This window comes from Globicephala melas, chromosome 6 (assembly GCF_963455315.2).
Source record: "Globicephala melas chromosome 6, mGloMel1.2, whole genome shotgun sequence".
NCBI classification, from domain to species: Eukaryota; Metazoa; Chordata; class Mammalia; order Artiodactyla; family Delphinidae; genus Globicephala; species Globicephala melas.
This window is the reverse complement of record NC_083319.1, coordinates 100,565,385-100,590,702: the sequence shown is the minus strand read 5'-3', so window position 1 is coordinate 100,590,702 and position 25,318 is coordinate 100,565,385. Positions and strand designations below refer to the sequence as shown.

General features: G+C 53.8%; 2 protein-coding genes across 2 annotated transcripts in view; one reads left to right on the top strand and one right to left on the bottom strand.

Annotated features, from left to right (window-relative positions):
• Window positions 1-8,384, top strand: part of LOC132597427 (lysyl oxidase homolog 2) — a 102,378-nt gene extending 93,994 nt beyond the window's left edge. Inside the window, exons 11-14 of the mRNA XM_060300036.1 lie at window positions 1,514-1,629; window positions 2,789-2,925; window positions 6,620-6,731; window positions 7,463-8,384. Coding sequence (XP_060156019.1) covers window positions 1,514-1,629; window positions 2,789-2,925; window positions 6,620-6,731; window positions 7,463-7,542 — 445 coding nt within the window. The 3' untranslated portion in view covers window positions 7,543-8,384. The remainder of the gene's footprint in view (window positions 1-1,513; window positions 1,630-2,788; window positions 2,926-6,619; window positions 6,732-7,462) is intronic.
• A 981-nt stretch (window positions 8,385-9,365) lies between these two features.
• Window positions 9,366-25,318, bottom strand: part of LOC115864984 (R3H and coiled-coil domain-containing protein 1) — a 19,725-nt gene continuing 3,772 nt past the window's right edge. The window contains exons 3-10 of the mRNA XM_060301416.1: window positions 18,583-18,760; window positions 18,117-18,244; window positions 16,187-16,324; window positions 14,864-15,461; window positions 13,727-13,899; window positions 12,402-12,472; window positions 10,578-10,673; window positions 9,366-9,688 (exon numbers count right to left, since the gene is read on the bottom strand). Coding sequence (XP_060157399.1) covers window positions 9,552-9,688; window positions 10,578-10,673; window positions 12,402-12,472; window positions 13,727-13,899; window positions 14,864-15,461; window positions 16,187-16,324; window positions 18,117-18,244; window positions 18,583-18,760 — 1,519 coding nt within the window. The 3' untranslated portion in view covers window positions 9,366-9,551. The remainder of the gene's footprint in view (window positions 9,689-10,577; window positions 10,674-12,401; window positions 12,473-13,726; window positions 13,900-14,863; window positions 15,462-16,186; window positions 16,325-18,116; window positions 18,245-18,582; window positions 18,761-25,318) is intronic.

Sequence of the window (25,318 nt, the reverse complement as noted above, 5' to 3'; positions counted from 1 at the left end):
GCCATGGCTCATGGGCCCAGCCGCTCCGCGGCATGTGGGATCCTCCCGGACCGGGGCACGAACCCGTGTCCCCTGCATCGGCAGGCAGACTCTCAACCACTGCGCCACCAGGGAAGCCCCTGAAAACCTATCCTTTCAATTCCCCTCTTCCCTCTGTCCTCTTCTGCTCCCGATCCAGCGGGGGGACCTGAAGCCAACCACCTGAGGCCCGGGAGGCGGGGAAGCTGCTCTCCGGGCCTGGGGATAATCGTAGCCATGGTAATGGTGGTGGCAGTAATTAAACACAACTCCATCACTCCTGGGAGTAGTGGTAGTAAGCAGAGGGTTGACAGGTACTAAGTGCTGCTCTGTTCCAAGCCCCGTGTTAGGTATTTCTGTGATTTCTCCTACGGCATCCTCACAGAACCCCTGATGGGGGATCGTGCTGTCATTCCCTCTTTCCTGCAGAGGGAACTCAGCTCGCATGGAAATGAAACATGTGATTCTGTTCCCCAAGCCTTGGTACCTTGTTCCTCAGTTTTTCCCCATTTTCCAAATGTCCCTGTAATGACAGAGATAAGTGCGTTGCAGCCGCTTGTGATACACGTGTAGCAGCTTAGGACGGGCCTGGCCACCGAGAGCTTTAGGAAGGCCCCAGGGCAACATGCGGCAGCTGTTTCCCTTGTTCTGCACCAAACACAGGCCTTGCCAAGAATCCGCATCTGTTCTCAATTCCTGCCAAGTGACCGATTGGCACACCATTAGGTAAACACTCAGCCGAGGGAAGAGCCACGGGGGTGTACAGACTCTCTCCCCCTCTACTCCTTCCCAGGGCCCGCAGGGTGTGCCTGCCATCCTCTCCCTCCCACAGGGCCTAAGAGCCCTCTTTTCGCCTCTTTTTTTATTTACTCGATGCCAGGAGCACAGACTTCGGCCTCCGTTGCCTGGTTCAGGACACGCGTGGGTCCCACTCATCAGCCCCTGCCCTTCCCACCCCTCCTCCCCCTCTGCAGTCTCCCTCCCTCCCTCCCGACCACACTCCCACCTTAAAGGTTTTCAAAAGACAGGGAAGAGTGACTTGCATCTGTCTGCAGAAAATGTCTCAAGTAGGCATGGGCTGTGATAGCCGCTTTAGCACCCCGGAAGATGTTACGCACATTTACTGAAAATGTCCTAATTTATTGAGCTGATTATTGATGCCGGGCCCTCTGCTCATCAGTTTATCTTACTATTCTCCACGACATCCTGTGCATTACGTGTGTCATTATTCCCACTTAGGTGATGAGAGAACTGAGGCCTGGGGAGGTGAGCGGGCTGTGTCCCTCCAGAGCCCACGTAAGCACCATGGTTATTATTAGCTCCACCCCCCCTTTCCTAATGCCCTGTTGCTGCCCACTCCTCTCCCGCTGGCCGCCACTTTGGACCACACTGCTCTGCCCATGGTGTCCCCGGTGGGAAATCGCCAGCTGGGCCATTGCGTGCAGGCGGCCGTCACTCCAGAGACTGACATCCAGGCCCCCTCTCTCGCCCCCAGGCACTACCACAGCATGGAGGTGTTCACCCACTACGACCTGCTAAACCTCAATGGTACCAAGGTGGCAGAGGGCCACAAGGCCAGCTTCTGCTTGGAGGACACAGAATGTGAAGGAGGTATCTCTGGCGGGGCAAGGTGGTGCTGGGAAGTTTCGGAGGGACTCACGTGCACTCACCCGGCTGGAAGCCGAGGCCGGGCGCAGGTCTCTGTGTCACCCTGGCCACTGCTGACTCTCCCCGCGACCTTCCTCACTGGGGATCCCATGACTATAGCCTGGGGCTGGGGGTTAGGCAAAGCCTGGCTGTAAAGGCACCTGGGTCCCCAGAGTTATGCTGACGGACACTGGTGGGTCCACGTGGCCGCCCGGGTAGGGCCCAAACCCTTGAACCTGACACGCAGTCCCCTCCCACTCTGGCTGCTACAGCCTTTTCTCCCTGGGTCCCAACACAAGTGCCCCGCCACACTGGTTCTTACCTCCAGGTTCAAGTTAAACCCTCACTCTGAGGTTCCCAGACCCTCTCGACTGCCCCAGGCAGAGGCAGCACCGCGCTCACACCCCTAGTCAGCTGCCACGCCTGCACCGTGACCACCTGTGCGCGCACCTGCCATCCTGGCCTGACCAGGCTCTCCCAGGGGAGACTCGATGACCCTTGTCAGAATGGCCGGAGCTTAGAGTAGCGCCCAGATGAGGCAGCCTCTCGATAAATGGGTGCGAATTGTCAGTGGTTGACGTGGCCCCTGACATACCAGGAAATCACACAGCAGATGGGTTTTGAGCACCTACCATATGCCAGACAATGGACTGACCCAGGAAGGGTCAGAGAAACAAGCCAGACCTGAGTCCACATTCAAGTGCAGATTCCCCAGAGGGAGACAAGATGACCCCAGCATCAAGCTCAACAATAAACACCAAAAACCCAGATAAGCACACGCTTCATGCCTAGGCTGATATTCCTTGGAGAGGCCAAGGTGGGCCAGAGTGGCCAGGGAAGGCTTCGTGGAGGAGGGAGCAGTGGGTTGTGGGTAGGGAAAGAGGGAGGGATTCCATCAAAAGGAGAGCACGGAAGGGATGGGCTGCTGAGCCCAGGTGAAGCCGAGGTTGTCGGCCTGGGAGAACAGAGAGATGCTGAGGGTGGGGTCTGGGGATGTCACCCACCCAGCAGGGCTGCTCGGGGCCCTTTGTGGGCAGGGTGGCACAGATGGCAGAGGAAGCCTCTTCCGGCAGAGGGGTCATGGGTGCGTGGTGACTGGGCTTCCCTCTGCCCCTGCCTTCAGACATCCAGAAGAGTTATGAGTGTGCCAACTTCGGCGAGCAGGGCATCACCATGGGCTGCTGGGACATGTACCGCCATGATATCGACTGCCAGTGGGTCGACATCACCGACGTGCCCCCTGGAGACTACCTGTTCCAGGTGAGGGGCATGAGAAGGGGCTCCGGGCCCCCGCTGATGGGAGGAGGTGTCTCTGCCTTAGCAAGTGGGTGGGTAGCCGCCTTCTGAAGGTGCCCAGGCAGAAAACGCATGGAGGCCAGGCCATCTAAAGTGCACGGAGTCCTACGCCCGGAGGCTGTCGCTGTCACCCAGGTAACCTAGGTATGTGAGATATGCAGGCCGGTGGGGAACTGCAGACCTCCTGAGACATCAATTCAGTTGACACCTGGTGCTTGCAAATCAGGATGCATCTGAAGGCCAGATTTGGTCCTCAGGCCGGGAATTTGTGCACAGACTCTAAGGCAACCTACACCTCTTGGTGTCCTTTGGAGCTGTACTTTCACCTCCACCCCATCTCTCCCAGTGCCCTCACCCTGCCTTGCTCTGTGCTGTTAAGGCTAAAAGCAGTCACACAAAGAGCCATTCACTCCCAAGTGTTTGTGACTTGCCTCTCCCAGAAACGTTTGCCCCATAGAAGGGGCTCTGCAGAGGGGGCAATTTTCAATGCAAAGAAATGAATCTATAATGGTAGGCTGTTAGGGACTAGAGATAGCCTTTCCAGTGACTGTTGGAGTGGAGACTTCCCAGGACTTCCACATGCGCTGTCCAGGGGGAAGGCCCGCCCTGAGGAGGAACTAAGAGGGCTTGGCCTCCCCCCTTCCCGCATATAGCTGCAGGCTCCAGCCAGGGCCCTGACTGGTGGAGGGGCCAAGGGGCACTGTATCCCCACCATCTCCCCTTCTGGGGCACAGATTGGAGGCTTCGTTTCGCCTTCTCATTTTTCCCACATCCCCACCCGTCTTGCTTTCAAGCTTGATGGTTGGGTGGCAAGTGGGCGACCAGAAAGCTGTGTTGAAAGCTTTCCTAAGGGGGCATTCAACCAGCGCAGGGCCCAGTCACGGTCCCCACCCTATAGACAGTCCTGGGAGGAACCAACACCTGCAGGGAAGTGACCACAGAGGGGTTTTGAAAGTTTCCCTGGTCAATTTCAGAGACTGAAAATCAGACGGCCAAGCGTTTTTCCACCCACAAGCCCAGAACCGCAGACTTGGAGAGGACCGACCGAAGAGCAGAGTGCTTTCTATTTAAAAAACTGAATATCTGTGTCTGTGCACGTACTCCATGCGTGGTGGTGTATGCTTGAGGTCTGCTGTCCCTTTGCCTGGGGGACGTGTAGCATCGTGTATTCTGACAATGTCTATTTAATAACTGCGGCTCCTTGAAGATCGGTGATGGGCCAGAACCTGCCTACACCCTGTGAACCCATGGTCTCATGTAATCCCCCAGGGATGAGTGTTACCATTACTCACATTTCACAGCCAGGCCAACCCAGGTCACATGACTCCGTATGCTGTGTTCTCGACTCCTAAACTAGACAAGTAGCAAATTAACTCATTAGGGGCTTGTTCATGGAAAAGACTGTCCCTTGTGATAGATGTGGAGCTTTAGCCGTGTGAGAGCCCCGGCCTGAGTCACCGGTTCTCTCCATTCCCACGTGGACCCAAGTGCAGGCACCAGTACTCTCCCGGCAGGAGAAAGCCAGGCCGGGGAGGAGGTGGCGTTCCATCCGGAGGGGCCTGTGCGCAGAGGCTCAGAGGCAGGGCTCAGCGCGTTACTAGGTTACTAGGTTCCTGGATCCACAGCAGATCTTTTTTTTCAATATAAGGTTGCCACGGCCACTGCCAATTTATTTATTTTTCATTTGTTTGTGGGTTTTTTTTTCAAGTTTTTAAAAATTGAGGTATAGTTGATTTACCGTATTACCTTAGTTTCAGGTGTCCAACATAGTGATTCAATATTTTTCTAGCTTATACTCCATTTATAGTTATTAGAAAATATTGGCTCGATTCCCCGTGCTGTACAATGTATCCTTCCTTGTAGCTTATTTATTTCATATACAGTAGTTTGTACCCCCGCCTTGCCCCTTCCCTCTCCCCACTGGTAACCATTAGCTTCCTCTCTGTATCTGTGGGTCTTTCTTTTTTGTTATGTTCACTAGTTTGTTTTATTTTTTTAGATTCTACATAGAAGTGATAACATGCAGTATTTTTCTTTCTCTGACTTATGTCACTAAGCATAATACCCACCAAGTCCATCCATGTTGTGGAAAGTTGCAAAATGTCATTCTTTTTTCCGGCAGAGTAGTAGTCCATTGTGTATATATGTACCACGTCTCTATCCAGTCACCTGTTGATGAACACTTAGGTTGCTTCCACATCTTTGCTGTTGTAAACCACAGCAGGTCCTTTGTCTAAGGAACTAAAGCCAGTGATCCCCACGAGATTGGAAACCATATATCTGAGAGTCTGATGGGACTGTGCACCCAAGTGGGTCAAGCAGGCCCTGATAGCCCCTACTACCCACACGGTCACCCCACAGGGACACCTGGGTGGGCTCCCTCAGGGCATGGCTGTCCATGGGCAAGGGGCTGCCTGGGCCTTGGTGCAGGGGGTTTGTCCATCCTGGACATGGGCTGGGGCAGGGGACAGCTAAGGTTGTCCGGTAGAAAAGAGATCAAAGAAAAGTAAGGTCACCCCAGAGCGGGACATTGACCAGCCTTACCTAGAGACACAGAGTCATGGTGGTAGCCTGGGGCCCCCAGCATGGCCTGCACTGGCCAGGATGCAGGGCTGGGGGCTCCCACTGGCCCGTTTCCCACAGCAGCTCTGGCAGGGCCCAACCAGCCTACTAAAGGGTCACACCCAGGCCCTTCTGGAGGGAAAGGTCCTGAGGGCCCCAAACCTACAGAATGTGCCTTAACTAGCACGCTACCCCTCCCCCATCACACTGACCTAGGGCAGCACTGCCCCCCTTGTCTCCCTGGGCTCTCAGCCCTTCCACATGTGGCAGGGCCCTCGGGAAAAGCCTCCATTGTGTCCTCCATACCTTCGCCCACAGCCCCAGGCCCAGCTTCTGTCCCTCCCCCTCCCCCTCCCTCCCCTTTCTCCTCTGGGTTCCTCACCCCAAATCCCCCTTTTCTGTCCGCTCTCAGAAGCCCCCTCAAAATGACGGTCTTCCTGCCCCTGCTCCTTTGGGCTGTGCCCTCTTTCCTAGGATGATGCAGAGGAAGGGGGACAAGCAGGCCCAGTCTCCTCGAGAGCCCAGGCCCTGCACTGGTGAGCGGGAAGGGCTTGGGGGTCCCCTAGAGCAAACCGAGGCCTGGAGAGCAGAAGGGACATGTCCAATGTCACACCGCCGGGAGCAGTGTCGTCTCCAGCACCCAGGGCAGCCCCCCTCCAACTCCCCACAGCGCCCGGGCCTTGCCCCCACCCCTCCCAGCACATCCTACTCCCCGGCTCCCTTCTGGCGCCTTCAACAGCCGTTCCGTGGCTTCCCCAGGCCCCAGCTCCTGCCTCTGTACCAGATCTCCCAGCGCACCCAGGACGGGGTATGACTGTGTGTGTATGTGTGAATTACACTGAGACAGACAGAGGTGCGCGGAGGTCTCACTCCTCCAGGCCTCACCCTCCTCTGCGCGCCCCCCCCCCCCACCCCGACCTCATCTCCGACCAGCTCTGCGCCCACCGGGCTGCTTCTGGAACACAGCACCGGCCATGCTTGCTCCCTTCCATGAGGTCAGCCCGGCTCTGGGGGCAGGCCTGGTCTCAGCATCTCAGCTGGGCCTGGGACGGAGGGTGGCCGGGGCGGGACCCCCTCCAACCAGACTCTCCCCCAGGTCGTCATCAACCCCAACTACGAGGTGGCGGAGTCCGACTACACCAATAACATCATGAAGTGCAGGACCCGCTATGACGGCCACCGCATCTGGATGTACAACTGCCACATAGGTAAGGCCCCCGGGCCCTCCTGGGGAGCACAGCGCCTCAGGCCTGCCAGGTCCCCCCACGCCGCAGCCCAACTCCAGGAGACAGGCAAGAGCTGCCCCACTTTATCCAGGAGCCAGAGCAGCTTCCTAACTTGGGTGAAGACTTCAGGGAATGGGGCCAGCCTCGCGTTTCCACACGCAGGAAGGACACTGTAGACACCACAGGCCTGGATGGAGACCGGGTTTTCATAGCCAGCTCTGACTAAGGAGAAAGGACGGGGCAGAAACCGGGCCGGCCCAGCATAGACCCCAAAGCTATTTCAGGGCTGGAGCTGAGGCTACCACCTCATTACGCATGAGACCTCAAAAATGGGGGCGCCAGCAATTTGCAGGCTCTGTATCGTTTTCCTGTTGAGAGCTAGAAGCTAGTCAACCACTGTGGCTTCTAGTTGCCAGTAAAGAAGCTTTTCCTCGCGTTATACAACCTGGGTTCCGAAAGGGGAGGCTGAGCGGGAAAAGTGATGGCCTCGCTCTCGGTGGAGGAGAAAACGAAAAGCACTAGATTTAGTCGCTCCTTCACTCGACTTTGACAGAGCAGCTGACATGGGCCTGGCCCTAGAGATGGCCAGCACCTGTCGCTGCCCTGGGGGTGTCACATAGAGGTGGCCGCCCGAGGAGGGTGGTGGCCCAGGGACTCTGTGACCTGTGTATCCGGTTTGCCAAACTCTTGTCTCCCTGATGCCCACCCTTCAGGTGGTTCCTTCAGTGAAGAGACAGAAAAAAAGTTTGAACACTTCAGTGGACTCATAAATAACCAGCTCTCCACGCGGTAAAGCAGTGACATGGTCACCTCCTGCCTTTGGGCCACAGTGCATCTTCCCCAACGACCGACAGCCTCGCCCTGCTCCCCTTCATCCAGCCCGGCCCGCCTGTCTCGACCCCCTGCAGCCCCGGCCAGGCTCAGGAGGAAGGCCAGGCTCAGGAGGAAGGCGAGGAAGGCGTGTTCCTGACACCTGCAGGCTGGGAAGGCCTCTGGGGCTGGGGCTTGTCCACGGGGCTGTGGGAGCAGTGCCAACGGAGAGCCATCCTGTCCAGGACCCCAGCGCACAGGTTGTCACCAGCTTGTCCCATCCTAAGCACAGTCCACTCCGAGTCTCACCACCTGCCTGGCTCACCACAGATAACATGGGGCCATTTTCTTCTCAAGTTACATGCTGGCAACGTGAGTGATCAACCCGAGGAGGTCTGGATGAATCCCATTTCTCCTCCTCTTAGGTCGTTTCCAGCCAACTGGAGTAGCTAGACTTCTCTTCCAATTAAACAAACTGCCTCTATTCTATCCACACATATAAATAATGCTGCCACACGTCTTCTGATTCAGTGAGCTCAGAGCTGGTACTTCTCTCCCCCACACACCCCCGTGTCCTCTTATTTTTCAAGATACTATTATTATATTCTATTTTCACAGACTTTGAAACACAAATTTAGTGGCATTTCATATTGGGCATCTGGGCCTTTGAAAGTATAGCTCAGAAGAAAAGCAGCCCGCCTGTGTAAGTGACTTCTCTTTCTGTCCTTCCAGTTCTGTAACTGATTCAACGGTGCTATAACCAGGGTCCTGGGTGATGAGGACACTTACCGATCGCCATGTGTCACCACAGACACTTACACATACTTGAAACTTGGAATAAAAGATTTATGACCTGCATGTGTGTTTCATTTGGGCCTCTGCACGCAGCCCCTGAGCAGCAGAGCTCCTTTCCCTAGTCGGCAGTCAGGGAGCTTGGCACCCTGACATGTGCTCTCCTGCAGGGACGTTGAGTTCCTGGGCCCCTCCCGTCCGGCGTGGCCTCAGGGGCCTCGTTCAACGCACACCACAGAGGAAGGGCAACTCCTGCCGAGAGCCGCGGTCTAAGGAGGTCAGGAAAATCCACAGAAACAGAGGCCTCAGCCTTTCTTCAGCTCTTGTGTTTTAGTGAAATGTGTCAGGGCCACGGTGGTTGTGTGAGGACCAGATGGGACACCTAGACTTAAGTCTCAGGCTCTGGGGGAGGAGGAGTCAAGTAGATCATGGGTCCCCGGGGTGCAGTGAGGGTGGACCCCGAGCCAGCCACTCTCCCCCCAGGCGCAGAGCTCCCCCTTGTGTCATAGCACGCTGTGGCCCAGCAAATCGAGGGGTCCACGATGACCTCAGCGCGCCAGGCAGGACCGCTCGGCACCAACTCTGCCCAAACCGGAAAGATGAGTGTGCTGGGGCCTTGTCCGCACAAAGCTGCCCTCCCCGCCGTTCCAGGGAGGGGAGAGACCTCGGCGGGCATTTCAGATTTCGCCTCTTGGCTTGTTCGTGTTTATTTCAGCAAGGACCCCCCCCCACCCGTGTAACCCACACCACTGGTAACACTGGGACCAGTCCAAAGGCAGGGTGCCCGCAGCACTGCCAATAGCCCACAGCTGCTCTGGGGGAGACTGGGCATGTGTCACACAACAGGTGTAACCTGCACCCCCAAGCTGGGCAGGCTCTGCGCAAAAATGCCTTCGAGGCCCAGCTGGATCCTCGAGCCCAGTCAACTAGAGTGAGGAGAGCAGGTCTCAAATGGGAAGCGAACAGCGCCCCCTAGTGTCCAGCGGCAGACCATCCCATTTTGAAGCAATCACGTTAACAATTCTTACATTTTTATTTTTTTCTCAAATTCTGGAACTAGATCAAGGTAAAGCCCCCCATGCCCCACAGTGACGCCCCGAGGATGGCTCAGGGCTGCTCTGGTGCGTGTAAAGGCTTGCGGTGTTGGGGCCCCAGCTGACGAGGGGGTCGGGGGGCGCCAATCCAAGCCGCCTGGGCCTCTCAGGGCCTCAGGGTCGGGGAAGGCTCCACGGCGGGCCGCTCCTTCTTTCTGTGTTGGAGCCCCAGGGCCCGGGCCACCAGCCTCCGGGCCACGGCTGTGTTTGTCTGTGGTCTCTCCTTTGCCAGACGCAGAAGCTCTAAAAGGAAAGCCCCATGGGGTGCGGACTTGAATTCAAGGCTATGGCCTCTCCTCCCAGCAACACAGCAGCCTCAGAGGCCATTAGAGCAGGACCAGATGCTGGTGAGAGGGGGCCGCCTAGGGCTCCAGGCCCCCTGTGGGGTCCTGACTAATCCTATCACCTCTCTGCGCCCTTCCTGTTTCTCTGTGGCGGCAGTGTTAATCCTGTCTACCCCTAGGGAAAGCAAATCAGGATGGGACACCTGGAGCTCTTGGGTCAACAGACAGGATGTTTATTGTCCCCAAGGAGTCTGGGACAAAGCCCACGTAACCCACAAGAATGTGGACGGCCTCGGCAGGCTTCTCCCAGGCCAGTTTTGCAGCCACTGCTTTGCAGCCATGGAAAACCGGCCTCTAAGGCGCCCCTCGCGCTTCTGGAAGGAGGAGAGGAAAGGGGAGGAGATGTCACTTATACGGCATCTCCTGTGTGCCCCTCACCGCTGCGGGCACGTGTGCCAGGCTTTCTTATTCACCCCAGTGCTTATGTCACAGACGTTAGGTGACTTGCTCAAGGCCAACTTACAGAAGTACCAGAGCCAGGATCACACGGAAGCCCAAGCTTTTTACCCTACAGCAAAACACGGCTTCCACGGCCGCACAGAAAGACCAAGCTTCCCCCTGAGCCACAGCACGAGACGTGTGAGCGGAGGGCAAGCCCGGGACAGAGCAGCTGGCAGACAGCACTGCTGAGGGGCCCCCCTGGGGTGGGGAGGAGCACCCCACTGGCCACTGCAGCCCAGGAGCCCTAAAGCAGAGAACTGAAGAGGGGAGGGAATCGGAGGGAAGGGCCCGCCCCGCCCAACCGAACACGCGCACAGCCCTCCCACCCAGACCACAGGCTCCCTTACTTGGCCTCTGCAGGGCCTTCAGCTTGGACTGCTTGGTTCCCTGCGTCAGGGGCCGGATCTTGAGCGTGGAGAAATCCCTGGTCAGGGCCTCAGCAGCTGTGGAAAGACAACAGATCTGGAGCCGTGCCCTCTTCCTCCTGCTGAGGCCTCCGCAGGACCCAGGAGCACGCGTGTCACCCCGAGGCCCACGCAGCTGCTCTGTACACCCATTCAGAGCTCAGGGACAGGGCTGCCCCATGAGCTTGCCTCGTCCCCCGAGCCCGCAGACCTGCACGGGGCCACCCACGCTCTCAGGTGCACAGCCCGCTCGGAGCCCAGCTTCCACGTTCCTGCCCCGGCTGGTCGGGAGCTGCGGGAGCCTACAGTTCTGACGTCAGGAGGCGCAGGCCCCCGCCTTCCAAAGCCCGGGAGCTTAAAACAAACGCCACCCTTCCCCGACTCGAGACCCTCCCAGGGCACGTGCCCTCACTGCCCCAAGCTGTGCCAGGTCTTGGAGCACTCAGGCCACTTAACAGACACAGCAGGTCAGAGCTGGGAGGGGCTTCGGGTCCAAGCCGCCGTAGGGATGAGGAAACTGGGGCCAGGACGTGGCCGCCCGTGCCCCACAGCTTGGTGGAGCCCGGAAGGCAGCCGTGGCCACGCCTAGCCCACTGTTCCTCCTTTCCGCGGACCAGAAAGCCTCTGGGCCTCCCCCTGCCCCCCCCTCTCTTTCAGTGGCTCCCTCCCTGGGGTTGACGCCCCTACCTCGCCCCAGTCCTCTTGCTCCCTAGACACTGCCCCCCTTCCCTGAAACCCCAGGCTCTCCTGAGAACTGGGCCCACCCCGGCCATGGTCACTCCCAGCTCTGTGTTCAGAAGCTGTTGTTGTGAGAACCCAGCCAAGGGCGGCGGGGTACCAACTCTTTACAAATACACCCAAACTGAGCAGTGGCGTGGCAGGGGCAGCTCCGGAAAGTGGCCAAGACGGAGGACGGGCACCGTCCGGGGCTACAGCCAGGAGGCTGGCTGGCCTCCCCAGCTCTGACGCCAAGAGTCTTAGTAACCCTGACCACACACTGACATCCAGGGAACTCAGTCTCCCCATCTGTGAAATAGGGGTCACCTGACCTACTTCTTGGCGCTGTAATGAAAACGGAATGAGACGCATCTGCTCAAACCGTATGAAATTGCCGTATTTGAATGCTTTTGACCTATAAAAATGGCACCTTCGGGACTTCCCTGGTGGCGCAGTGGTTAAGAATCCTCCTGCCAATGCAGTGGACACAGGTTCGAGCCCTGGTCCGTGAAGATCCCACATGCCGCGGAGCAACTAAGCCCGTGTGCCACAACTACTGAGCCTGCGCTCTAGAGCCTGCGAGCCACAGCTACTGAGCCTGCTCGCCACAACTACTGAAGCCCACGCGCCTAGAGCCCACGCACGGCAACGAAGAGCAGCCCCCGCTCACCGCAACTAGAGAAAGCCCGCACACAGCAATGAAGACCAAACACAGCCTAAAATAAAATAAATAAATTTATAAAAATAAAACATGGCGCCTTCATATGCTTTCATTTAGTATGTGTTAGTCCGTAGGGCTTGGCCCTACATGCTCAGTAAAGGTCACCTGAATCTGAAACCTCCGAACTGAAGGCACGAAGATGAACAGGCGAGGCCGTGAGCTTCCTGGCCCGGCTCCTGCTCTGCCCCCCAGGACTTCTGGAGGGTCTGGGAGACACCCTGCCAGTCCGCCGGCTCAGGGTAGCCTGCACCCTGACCTGGGGGATTCCCACCTAGGGAAACCTAGGCTCCCGCCCTCCCCAACGGCAATCAGAGGAGGGCCCGTCTCACCTGAAACCAGGCAGGGAAAGACCCCGAGCGCGTGTGTGTCGTCCACCCACTGGATCTTGAACCCCTTGTCTCTGCCGGGGAAGAGACAGAGTGATGAGGCGAGCAAATGGGCAAAACCCCTCCTGCTACAGGAAGTGCCCTCCCACCTCCAACCCTCAAACACTCTGAGCCCAAGACTAGTTCCGTCTCCTCTGGGAAGGAGACGGCCGTCGGGCGCAGACTTCCTCTGAAGACCAGACAGTCCGCCTCAGAAAGAGACACCAGCCCCGTGGTCGGATGGGCCCCCACTCCTAGAACTGAGGAAGCCAGGATGCAAAGCTCGTAGAACACAATGCCAAGGGCGAAGGGGGCTCCTCATGGGTGCCGTCACGTCAGGCCAAGGGCATGGGGTCCGAGGCTGGAGGCAAAGGGTTTGTGTGGTGGGCACAGGACCTAATACAAGTGTGTCAATGCAACTGCCCTGTTCGACTTTCTTTCTGCTGCTCAGGAAAGCACCTCTGAGTCTGGGGCCCGTGGGAAGCCAGAGCAGTCCCAGGGCCCACGGCTTCTCCGTGGCACCGCCATGCCGGCCAAGGAAACCACCAGTGGCCCCGGTCTGGCTCCGCCCTCAGGGGTGGAGAGCTGATGAGCCCCTCGAGCTGTCCACCAGCTCAGGCTTGGGGAGGGAAGGGGAGGCTGTGCGGGACGCAGTCAGAAAGGGGGCCCTGAAGAAAGGGATGTTTTTAAAGCCTAAGGAGGAAAAGAGAAGGGGGACTGGAGAAAAGAAAATGAGCATTTGGAGAAAGAAAAAGAAAAAAGGAGAAGAGATTGGATTTGGATCCAAGGAATTCGGGGAAACAAGAGAAATCTTTCTCTCACTATATCCCCATCTCCCATCTCCACCAGACCCTGCCCCAGGGCCGCTCAAGCCCAGTTCACCCCAGGAATAGTTCCTGCCTGGAAATGGCCCCATCCTGCTGACTGACCGACGGGTGGCTGCTCGTGGAGCAGGGGAGGCAGGGGCCCCGCTGGGTCCTGGCCACCACGTGGGTGTGGGGGGACCGGGACGGAGATCTGCTGCCCGGTGCCAGCAGGACCAGGTCTCGGGCCTCTGGAGAGTGTCTGCAACCAAAACCTCAGCTCTCCTCCTCCACAAAGTCATGGCCAGCAAGCCAACTGCCCAGGAGGATGGAGCCCAGAGCAACCACGTCCACTTTCTGCCTTTCCTTCTAGATCACTGGGCACTGGGGGAGGGGCAGGCAACTGTCCCCCACAACAAAGGGCTGTCCTGGCTCCTCTCCAGAAGTTGGGCACCCCCTCCTCCCCACCTCCCCGAAGCCTCTCACTGGAACTCGGAAAAGGCTGCCAGCAGGTCCTCGGTCTTGAGCGCCGGCTCAAAGTCATAGATCTCCACCACGTGGGCAAAATCCTTCTCTCCAGGCAGCTCCTCTGCGAAGGAGGACGTGTCCATGTGGATCTTCTCTACTTGAATCTCCTTCTCGGTCAGGTTGTCCGTTATCTGGGAGAGATCAGACCCTTTAGCGAGGGGAGCTCTGACACACATGACTCCAAATGACTGCTCTCAAAATCACACGCTGAGAGTCCTGCAGGCTTCTGGGTAGATAGGGAGGTGAGCACCCCGGGTAGGGGTCTGGGAAAGACAGCAGGATGGCAGACTGGGCCAGAAGATGGAGAAGCATGAGTTTTAGGGGAGTCCCCACTGGGTGACTGGCACGGACACACATCATGTTTCACAGAATCCCGAAAACCCTATTCTATAGGCCCACTTTACAGATGGGTAAGCTGAGTCAACAAATTAAGTAATTTTGCCCCAAGTTGCCATCAGTGAGTCACAGAGCTGGGCAGGCCCAGGATCTTTCCTTCTCTCATTAATGATGTGATAATAAGCAAGGCTTTCTGGCATCCATCCTTCATCTGTAAAATAGCGATACAGGATGCCCGCCCTCCCAACTGACACCGCGGCCAGGCTCAGGGGCGGACACATGACACACAGTTCCAAGGGTACAAGATCTGTAAGACAAAGCTTCAGGCAGAAGAGTGATTTTCATGACCAACATCTGCAGTACATTCTGTAACATGTGCACATCTATGTTACCTTGGGCCGTGTGTATCATTACCTGCTATTTTTTCAGATGAGGAAACTGAGACTAAGAAAAGCCAAATGACTTGCCCACAGTCGAATAGCACCTACATGATTGAGCTGGGACCGAATTCCACACCCCTGATCCCAGACCCTGAGCCTCCTGCCCTCTGCATGTCAGTCCTGACTCCTGTGGGCAAGGCCCCTGGGTCCCTCCCCACACATCTCCTAAGGGACCCCTATCACCCAACACCCAGGCCTGCTCAGCCAGCACCCGCCCCCCCCCCCACCCCTCCACACCATGACCCTCGGCCCCCATCCACCCTCGACTACACCCACCTCACTTCCGCCCTCCCTTTTCCGGGCTTAAGAGCCTCATCACCTCCTGCAGCAGCTCACTGTAATCGTCCTCCTCGGAGCAGCTGCCCGGCCCCTCCTCTTCCACCTCGTCCTCTTCCTTCTCTGCCGCCAGGCTCCTCTCCAGCTCACTCCCACTCCCGTCTTCCAAGTCTGGCTGCAGACCGGGCCCAGGCTGTGTGTCCGACTCCGACCTGTCTCCCGTCCCTGAGTGATCCTCTGGCCCTGGGGACTCAGTGGCCACTGGGTCTGGCAGTGACTCATTCTCACTTTTGCTACGGCCTTTTCGGACCTCTGCTGCCTGAGTCGCCAACACAGGAAGTTCCTGATCGGAGGTGGGGTCCCCGGCACGGATATCATCGGGCTCTTCTGGGAGCCCGCCAGCTGGAGCATCTTCCTGAAGCCCTGGGGCCGGGAGGGGCGCCCATTCTTCTCGCCTGCGCAGCGCCCGGGGCACATACAAAGCCTGGTCTGGCTTGCGTCCACGATGCCACCGGCCGGCCCGCGCTCCTCGGGGACCAGCAGCCGCTCCCTGGCTTGAGGTGGACCTCGGACCTCGGTACTTGCTAGGGTGGGAAGCAGGAGGGCGGCAGGGGCCAGAGAGCCCATCTGAACCGGGTAACCTGCAGCAGGAGCAGGCGGTGATCAGGGCGGTGTTTGGGCCCCAAGGAAAATGGTTTACTGGAGCGACCTGCCATTCAGGCACGAGGCTCTCAAGTCAGCCTTGGGCAAAAACCAAAGCCAAAATGACCCTCAAGAACACCTTAACAAGGCATCAGAGTGGAGGCTGGATGCCCTGAACAGGCCCGAAGCAGTCAGCTCTCCCTCCAGTGTTATAAACCGAATATGAGAGCGCCGAGTCTTCGCTTACTCACAGGGTAAGGTGCGTACTAGCATTTAGGAACTGCGTTATTAAAAAAATATGTAACTTTCAAAGCTAGGATCATAGTCATCATGATAAGATCCTGCAAGAGGCACGTGGAAACAGGTGAGTGAAAGCCCAGATGTACTCGCACGTTCCGTGGCCTCTGCGGGGCACAAGCTCACTGAGAGCAACGCTGGGCAGACACCTCCGCTGTTGAAACCACTCTCTCTTTCTCTCTTCTGGCCCAGCGTGCAGAAGCTGAATTTGCTAAAGGAATTCCACAGACAATGCACATCTACGCCGCTGCTGGAGCAGAAAGCAGCACTGACTCTAAGCCCCTGAGGCTGGGGACACAGGTGGTGGCCTGGGGCCTCCCGGCCCTGGTTCCCTCTCAGACACTGACCAGCTCAACCGACCAGCCCCCAACCCCCGCCCCCCGCTCAAACAGCTGCTGAGGGGCCTCCAAGGAGGCAGGATACACACCTGATGTCCACGTGACAGATGACCGTCCTCCTCCTCCAGCCCTCCCCAACAGAGAAGCTGCTCAAAAGATCAAAATTCTCTGCTGTCCTGTGGATCAAGTACCGGAGGCGACTGGAGAGTGGGGGGAAGAGAAGGACCCTGGGGAGCAACGGGAAGGGGTGCTGAGCAGGGGCTCCAGGTGCAGCCCCCAGGCCTGAGCCCCACCGAGTCCACTCCCGGTTTAACTGTGGCTTAAACACTAGGCTCCCTCTGCCCCCTCGGGTCCCAGGCTGACTGCAAAGGACCTGCCGATAGAGGTTACGACAGGGAGCTACTGGCCCCACTCCCCTTCCAGTGCTGGGCCCCTTCGGTCTCGGGTGATGCTCAGGGTTACAAGTGAACGGTGCAGCTGGCTTCAGACTATACTACAAAGCTACAGTAATCAAGACAATATTACTGTCTTGGCACAAAAACAGAACTATAAATCAATGGAACAGGATAGAAAGCCCAGAGATAAACCCACACACCTATGGTCAACTAATCTATGACAAAGGAGGCAAGGATATACAATGGAGAAAAGACAGTCTCTTCAATAAGTGGTGCTGGGAAAACTGGACAGCTACACGTAAAAGAATGAAATTAGAACACTCCCTAACACCATACACAAAAATAAACTCAAAATGGATTAGAGACCTAAATGTAAGACCAGACACTATAAAACTCTTAGAGGAAAACATAGGAAGAACACTCTTTGACATAAATCACAGCAAGATCTTTTCTGACCCATCTCCTAGAGTAATGGAAATAAAAACAATAATAAACATATGGGACCTAATGAAACTTAAAAGCTTTTGCAAAGCAAAGGAAGCCGTAAACAAGGCGAAAAGACAACCCTCAGAATGGGAGAAAATATTTGCAAATGAATCAACGGACAAAGGATTAATCTCCAAAATATATAAACAGCTCATGCAGCTCAATATTAAAAAAACAAACAACCCAATCCAAAAATGGGCAGAAGAACTAAATAGGCATTTCTCCGAGACATACAGATGGCCAAGAGGCACATGAAAAGCTGCTCAACATCACTAATTATTAGAGAAATGCAAATCAAAACTACAATGAGGTATCACCTCACACCAGTTAGAATGGGTATCATCAGAAAATCTACAGACAATAAATGCTGGAGAGGGTGTGGCAAGAAGGGAACCCTCTTGCACTGTTGGTGGGAATGTAAATTGATACAGTCACTATGGAGAACGGTATGGAGGGTCCTTAAAAAACTAAAAATAGAATTACCATATGACCCAGCAATCCCACTACTGGGCATATACCCTGAGAAAACCATAATTCAAAAAGACACATGCACCCCAATGTTCATTGCAGCACCATTTACCAGGTCATGGAAGCAACCTAAATGCCCATCAACAGACGAATGGATAAAGAAGATGTGATACATATATACAATGGAATATTACTCAGCCATAAAAGGAGTGAAATTGGGTCATTTGTAGAGACGTGGATGGATCTAGAGACTGTCATACAGAGTGAAGTAAGTCAGAAAGAGAAAAACAAATATCGTATATTAATGTATATATGTGTAATCTAGAAAAATGGTACAGATGAACCAGTTTGCAAGGCAGAAATAAAGACACACATGTAGAGAACACACATGTAGAGACACGGGGGGGGGGCGCGGGATACGAACTGGGAGATTGGGATTGACATATATACACTAATATGTATAAAATAGATAATTAAAAATTTTTTTAAAAAGAAAGATGCAGCTGGGAGAGGCCTGAGAGCAGATTATTAAACCTAAAGGCCAAGGTCAGAGCGAGCTGCGAGCCCGTTACTTTGGATGCACCACTGGGCAAAGGGGCACAGGAGGCTCTGGGCGAACCCTGACCTTTTCAGCAGCCCAGGGCCCGACGCCACCATCACACCAGCTTACTTTGACAGCTGCTTCTGCAGCAGGAAGCGGTCCAGCTCCTCCTGGATGCGGTGCACGAAGTCATTCTCGGCTGAGGAGAGGAAGACGCCGTCCAAGCAGAGAAGGGCCAGGGTGACAGGTGGGAGAACCTGCGGGGCAACGGACACGGCCGCGATCAGAGCGCCTCCCGGGCCCACCCTAGACCAAGGCCAAGGCCTCTCCTATCGGAGAGGAGCCGGGCTCCGAGGCGGGGAAGGGACGTGGCGAGGGTCGCCAGGCAGGGCAGTAGTGGGGCAGCTAGGGGTCTCCCGGCCCCAGCTGCGCTCGCTTTCGCTGTCCCCGGGCTCGCGCGCCGCCGCCTCGGGCCTGCTCAGCCGACGCGATCGACACTCCCCGGCCCGTAAGCGAGAGGCCCGGCGGTAGCGCTAGGCCTGCCGCGAGCCAGCAAGCGGGGCGACCCGCCCCCAGGCCCGCCGGCCGCACTCACCGCAGGCGCCCAGCGCGTCGCCGCCGCAGCTCTGAGGGTCCCCAGAAGCCTGCGGGCCCTGGAGTCCGCGCCGCGGACCTCGGCGGAGGCGCAGCGCCACCATGCAGCCCGGAGGAGGCATGGCAGCAACGACAGAGGCGTATTCTTGATTGGTTTGCCCCGGAGAGCACACTGTCTCCTAGGATCAATTAAGTTTGGCAAATACTTTGAGGTGGCTCCTATATGCTAGGTCGTGGGGATACCAGATTTTCCGGTTCATTGTTCCCCTCCCTAGGAACGTAAAAGAGGAATAAATAGGAAGTTTCTGGACACCAAGAATTTCATCACCCTTTGACCACCGCTGCCCTTCCTTGACCCTTATTTATGGAACCTGCAAAGAGGTCCAACTCACACCAAAGGGTCACTGACAAGGTGTACTAGCCTTTGGGTAACAGGGCGGGGTAGACACTAGAATGGTGATTTGCAGGCCATCAAATTATACTACCTTGCTACATCTAAAAATGACTCCAGCACCCACCACCTTAAATACGATTTGAAATACTTCCCATCAGACAGTGTAGGATGGGCTATTATAATCTAGGAGACCAGGGTTGAAATCCTCCTCTTCCCTGAAAGGTGCTGAAATGTAAGCCTTTTATCATCCTGAATCAAGCGGGCCCCTGAGTTAACAGCATTGAAGACCCAGGTTTTAGTACAGGGGTGGGACAGTCTGAGTGGGCCCTGCAGTAGGCTATGGGCAAGGCCACAGGGAGAGTGTCCCTCAAAAGGCCAGGTAGGAAAAGCTGGGAACAGAAAAATGAAGAAAAATTAAGATGCATTTTGCTCTCTTACAGTTTTTTCCAGAGTATTTCTTTAAAAAGATGGTGGTATTATATCACATTTACAAAAACTATCTTTCTGGATAGTTTTTCAAGAATAAAAAGGATCTTGGGCTTCCCTGGTGGCGCAGTGGTTGAGATTCCGCCTGCCGATGCAGGGGATGCGGGTTCGTGCCCCGGTCCGGGAAGATCCCACATGACGCGGAGCGGCTGGGCCCGTGAGCCATGGCCGCTGGGCCTGTGCGTCCGGAGCCTGTGCTCCGCAACGGGAGAGGCCACAGCAGTGAGAGGCCCGCGTACGGCAAAAAAAAAAAAAAAAGAATAAAAAGGATCTAGAATAAAGACAACACCAAGTGCAAAGAGAACTCAGGGAGGTGAGTCATGAGTCTCCTTTTCAGCCCTGGTTGTAAGAAGAGATTCTGAAGGCCTAACAGGTCCCCTGCCCCAGCCTCCGGCCTGGAGGGGCATCCGGCCCCTGGGGGTGTAGAGGGCAAAAGGCAGCAGGAAGAATAGGGACACCCATTTGGATTCTGACTCCACCAGCCCCACCCACACTCCACACTGGCTTAACTGAAGTGGAATTAGGCCTGAGAGAACGCCGAGGGGGCACACAATGGTACCATTTATCTGACCAGGCTTCCATGATGGGCGGTTAGGGTTAGGGTGAGGCTGAGAGGCAAGACCACCGAGCAGCTATGGACCACACATGACCTGGAAGGATATGCTTCTACTTAGAAAACAAAGGCCCAACTTTCTCAGCAGAGTGGCCATCTCTCCCCAAAATGAAGGAACCAACCAAAAACCCAGGACACAAGCCTTGAGAGCTGGGCCGTGAGAGAGGACTTCAGCACATTCAGAGAGACTCAGAAACAAAGCTGTCAGAGGAAAGCTGCCCATGAACCCAGTTTCCACCATACCCTCTTCAGATAACTTGGAGGCTGAACAGAAAAAAAAGTATCAGCACGAAGGCCTCCACTTGTGGGTGGAGGTTACCAAGAGATGCCAAGATAAATGGGGAAGGAAATCAAGGCACATCCACCCACACGCTTTGGGGACAAATACCAGGTGAGCGTTGAATGGGTCCCAGTCAGAGATAAACAAACAACAAAAAGCAGCAGGATATGCAGAATTTCTACAGCAAAAACAAACAACAACAAAGAAAGCATAATAGGAAAAAGAGGATAAGGGTATATTGGAAAGTTCTCTTGAGAAAAGAGAAGAAATTTCAGTTAATAACTACTTCACATTCCCAGGGAAATCAAAGAAAGCCTGATTTCCATGTCACAATGGATAAACCAACAATGACATAAAAGTGAACTGTCAGAGGGATAGAAAGACATAAAAGAGGCAATCATGTTCATCACAGAAGCAGCAAACACTGGAGTCAACAAAGTTGAAAACGAATCAGTGACAAAGAGTAAAGCCTTATGAAAATGAAGATAACTACTCTTTACACAAAGTTTGCCATAAAAACGTCATGAATTTAATTTTTGCAGCAGCCCCTTCAGATGGAGATTGTTACCCTTATTGCAGGGGAATAACCTGAGGTTTAGCCAAGGAACCAGCTACTACGTGCAGAGTTGGAACTCACTCTAATCCAGATGTAGCCTGACTGTCACGTCCATGCTCCTGAACACCCCCTGACTAAGATCTTCCATCTTTAGAATGTCATGAGAATTGATGCTGTGGCCAACAGCCAGACACAGAAGTCAGGCATTAAACAAACTAGACGAATCCAATCAGTTAGAAACGCATGCTATGTGTGTGCTGTAGTTTTACCTGAAACAGGAGGAATGATTGAGTGATGATGAAAGGACTGCACGCAGGGGACAGGGGGTTGCAAACAGTCCCATCTGAAGGGAAGGACCTAGAGTCCCCTGCTACCATAGTGACCCTAAATTACCATCCAGTGCGCCTTTCCTTGCTATGGGTAGGATCACCGGGGTCACCCACAGCTCTGGAGTCTAGGTCCCAATCTCACATCTCCTCACTCTAAGCAACCTGAGATGGTATTACAGGTATTAAACTGTCTACCAGTAACCTCAGCTTGCATGAGCTAGACAACTGTTCTCTCCATGTTTAAGGTTAAGTTTAAGAATATTCAATTTAGGGCTTCCCTGGTGGCACAGTGGTTGAGAGTCCGCCTGCCGATGCAGGGGACACGGGTTCGTGCCCCGGTCTGGGAAGATCCCACGTGCCGCGGAGCGGCTGGGCCCGTGAGCCATGGCCGCTGAGCCTGCGCATCCGGAGCCTGTGCTCCTCAACGGGAGAGGCCACAACAGTGAGAGGCCCGCGTACCGCAAAAAAAAAAAAAAGAAAAAAAAATCCAATCCTAAAATGTTACTTAGTCTATTTCATTTATATAAACTTTTTGAAATGACACAATTTTAGAAACAGAGAACAAATTAGCAGCTGAAGTGGGGAACAAAAGGTGAAGAGGGGAGAGGAGGTGGGAGGGAGATGAGTGTAACTAAAAAGAACTGTAAGAGGAATCCTTGTGTTCTACATCTTGACTGTGGTGTTGGACATGAGAACCTACACGTATAATACCGTTATATATAACTAAATACACACACACCAGTATAAGTAAAATTGAGAAAATATGAATAAGATAGGTAGATTTTATCAATGTCAGTACTCTGGTTGTGATATTGTACAATAATGGTTGCCATTGAATGAAACTAGATAAAGGGTACATGGGATCTCCCTGTATTATTTCTTATAATTGCAGGTGACTCTACAACCTGCTCAATAAGCATTTGTAATTAGGGAATTCCCTGGCAGTCCAGTGGTTAGGACTCGGTCCTTTCACTGCCGTGGCCTGGGTTCAATCCCTGGTCAGGGAATTAAGATCCCGCAAGCCACGTGGCGTGGCCAAAAAAATAAAAATTTAAAGAGATATTTGCAACTAATGAAAATGGAAAATCAAATATATCAGATTTATAAAATGCAAATTAAATGTTTAATAACTTCATAAATATGAGTAAAACTGGAACCAGATGTATAAGAGAAATAAATTTGTTCTGTCATTTTGAGTTAATCAAAGTTGTTTTCATTTTCTATAAAGTATATTAGATACATTAATAACATTACAATATTTATACATTAAATTTTAAAACTTAATGAAAACTAGATATTTCAATGTTACTTTCATAAACTAATATAACTTAAAATCTAAATAACTGTAAGAAGTCTTTTGTGAATTAAAAGCCAGTCTCAGACATAGAAAACGCTACACAAAACTACATGGAGTTCCAAGAAAAACCAGAGAGATTAAAACAGTTACAGAAAATATAAATACAGAAATCTGCATTGGAGATCCAACACATGGTTAATTAATACACCTGAGGAAGGAAACAAAGCTATTGGAACAGAAAAAAAAATGCAACAAAATTTTTTTGAAACAAAGAAAAATGTGAATCTACAGATTAGTTTACTGAATTCCAGAAATAGATAGCTAGATAGCTAGATGCCTGATACAGATGGTGGTAAAATTATTTTCTCTGTGCATTGAAAAAAAAAAACTCTATTTAGGTAGAATACAAAGAAAAAATTCAAGTGGCTTGCAGATGCAAGCACCAAAGCAACTTGGTGAAAGAATGAAAGAAAAACTGGAAAGTTTGGAAATTTGATGAGACCAAAGTATCACTGTTTGCAGAATATTTGATTTTCTTTTTTCACCTAAAAATTCAAGAGAATCAACTAAGAAACTCCTGTAAGCAAGAATGTGTGGAGAAGAGCCAGGGCTGGAAGAGGTGATGGCGGGCCGGAGGAAGAAAGAAATGAGAAATCCACCCCCAGTCCTGCTCTACCAGATTGGCATCTGTCCTTATCCCCCAAATCGCTGATGCCTTTGTTGTCCTTTGGTTCCCAGGAGACCATAGCCTCAGGCTAGCCTGAGTTCTAGCTCCTTTCTTAAAGGGCCAGAGTAACAGGAACTCAGATGGGGTTTGGGATTGCGGGGGAGTCTGGCCCGTGAGCAGCGGGGCTCAGGCCTGTCCTCATCTCAGCCCCCAAGCTCCTGCCAGGGATCCTTACCTGACGTGACTTTGCAGATGTTTACACACCCACCTCCAAAGCCAGATCTCTCTTCCCCAGGCCCAAGCACCACCACACATCAGAGCCTGTTGCCACAATGGGGTCTGAGGGACAGGAGGAAAAATGAATATTAAGACTTGGTAATGACAGGGCCATGGTCCTCAGTCCCCTTTTGTGGGATTGTCTTGAAGCTCTCCCATAACAAGTTACCAGAGTGATCTGTCAAAAGGTGAACCTAATCACATCATTCTCTCCACCGCATAAAATCCTTTAATGGCTCCCCAATGTATTAAAATAACTTATTACCAGGCTCTAAGTGATCTGGCCTTCTCCAGGCCTGGACTAGGCTGAGGCAGGGAGCCGTGAACCTGAGAGCAAGTGCCGCCTTAAGGTGAGGCATTTCATCACTACCGGGTACCCTTCTCCTTGTCCATTACATCCCAGCCATGCTGGCCTCCTTTCTGTTCCTCCATTACAAGTTCTTTCCTGACTCAAGAGCTTGGCAATGGCTGTTCCCTCTGCCTACGAGGCTCTTCCTCTGGCTCTTTTCTTTTCTTTTCTTTTCTTTTTTTTGCGGTACGCGGGCCTCTCACTGTTGTGGCCTCTCCCGTTGAGGAGCACAGGCTCTGGACGCGCAGGCCCAGCGGCCATGGCTCACGCACCCAGCCACTCTGCGGCATGAGGGATCTTCCCAGACCGGGGCACGAACCCGTGTCCCCTGCATCGGCAGGCAGACTCTCAACCACTGCGCCACCAGGGAAGTCCCCTCTGGCTCTTTTCTGGCTGCTCTGTCTTGTCTGTGTTTAAGAACTATAACCAGTTGAGATTTTTTCACTCTGGTTACTTTCACATGGAACCTACTGGAAGTGGTTGCCTCTAAGACCCTCACTGTCTAAGCCCATAGTGGTCCCGTGGATTCTGGGTGGCTCTCTGCTTCTGTGTCATGGACGGGGCATAGGAATCTATGCTGAGACTGGAAACCTGGGGCCTGCATCCAGCCTCCCCCCGTGAAACACACAACCCATTTCCTTTGAAGTCTTGCCAATGACTTGGGGGATGGGTCCTCACTGATGCTAGGATCCACAGACCCCATCTCTTTTCTGTTTCCCCAAATTTCCTCTACTCTTTCTCCTGCAAATACGATCCCCTCTCCTCTCCGGGACTCCTAGTAGAATCTCCTAAAGGCGCTCAAACTCTAGGAGAACAGAATTCAGGAAGGTCAGTGACTGCAGGCAGTATCTGCCCAGGCTTTGAAAGACCAACCTCCCTGAGGCCAAGGAGCACAGAAGCGCTTGCAGCTTCGTGGAGAGGCAGAAGCCAGGAGGAGTTACAGGAAGAGAAGCACAATGCTTGGCACCTGGTGGGCATTCAATAATCATTTGTTGAATGAATGAATGAATGAGTAAAAAAGATCTCCCAGTACCTGATGTTCCCTAAGGTGGAACATCACGTGAGCGGACTTCCAAGCTACTTGGTATTGTTTTATAAAAGCATGTAGATGGGAAAGACATAGCTGTGCTCAAAACATGGTCACTGTGCCTGGGGAACACCGTGCAGGGAATGCTCGTGCTCGTGGCTGAGGCTACGAGCCAGCTGGGCTCTGGTCTGGAAACCAGCAGAGGCCTCTGGAGTTTCAGTCCACGTGGATTAAAAAGGAATAAAAGTGCCCCATGCGAGGAGGTGATCAAAGCCACCCAACCACGTAAAGCTAGGGATGGAGGGGGAGTGTCCCCATTTACGCAGTTACACAGAATAAAGCTACATTTGACCACCCCAAGGAGCTATCTATGGCTTTTTCCGGAAGGTAAAAGACCAAAGATGTTGCCTTGTGAAGAATTCCTTGGGCAAGCCACCTGCTAGCCAACTGGGTCAATGGTATC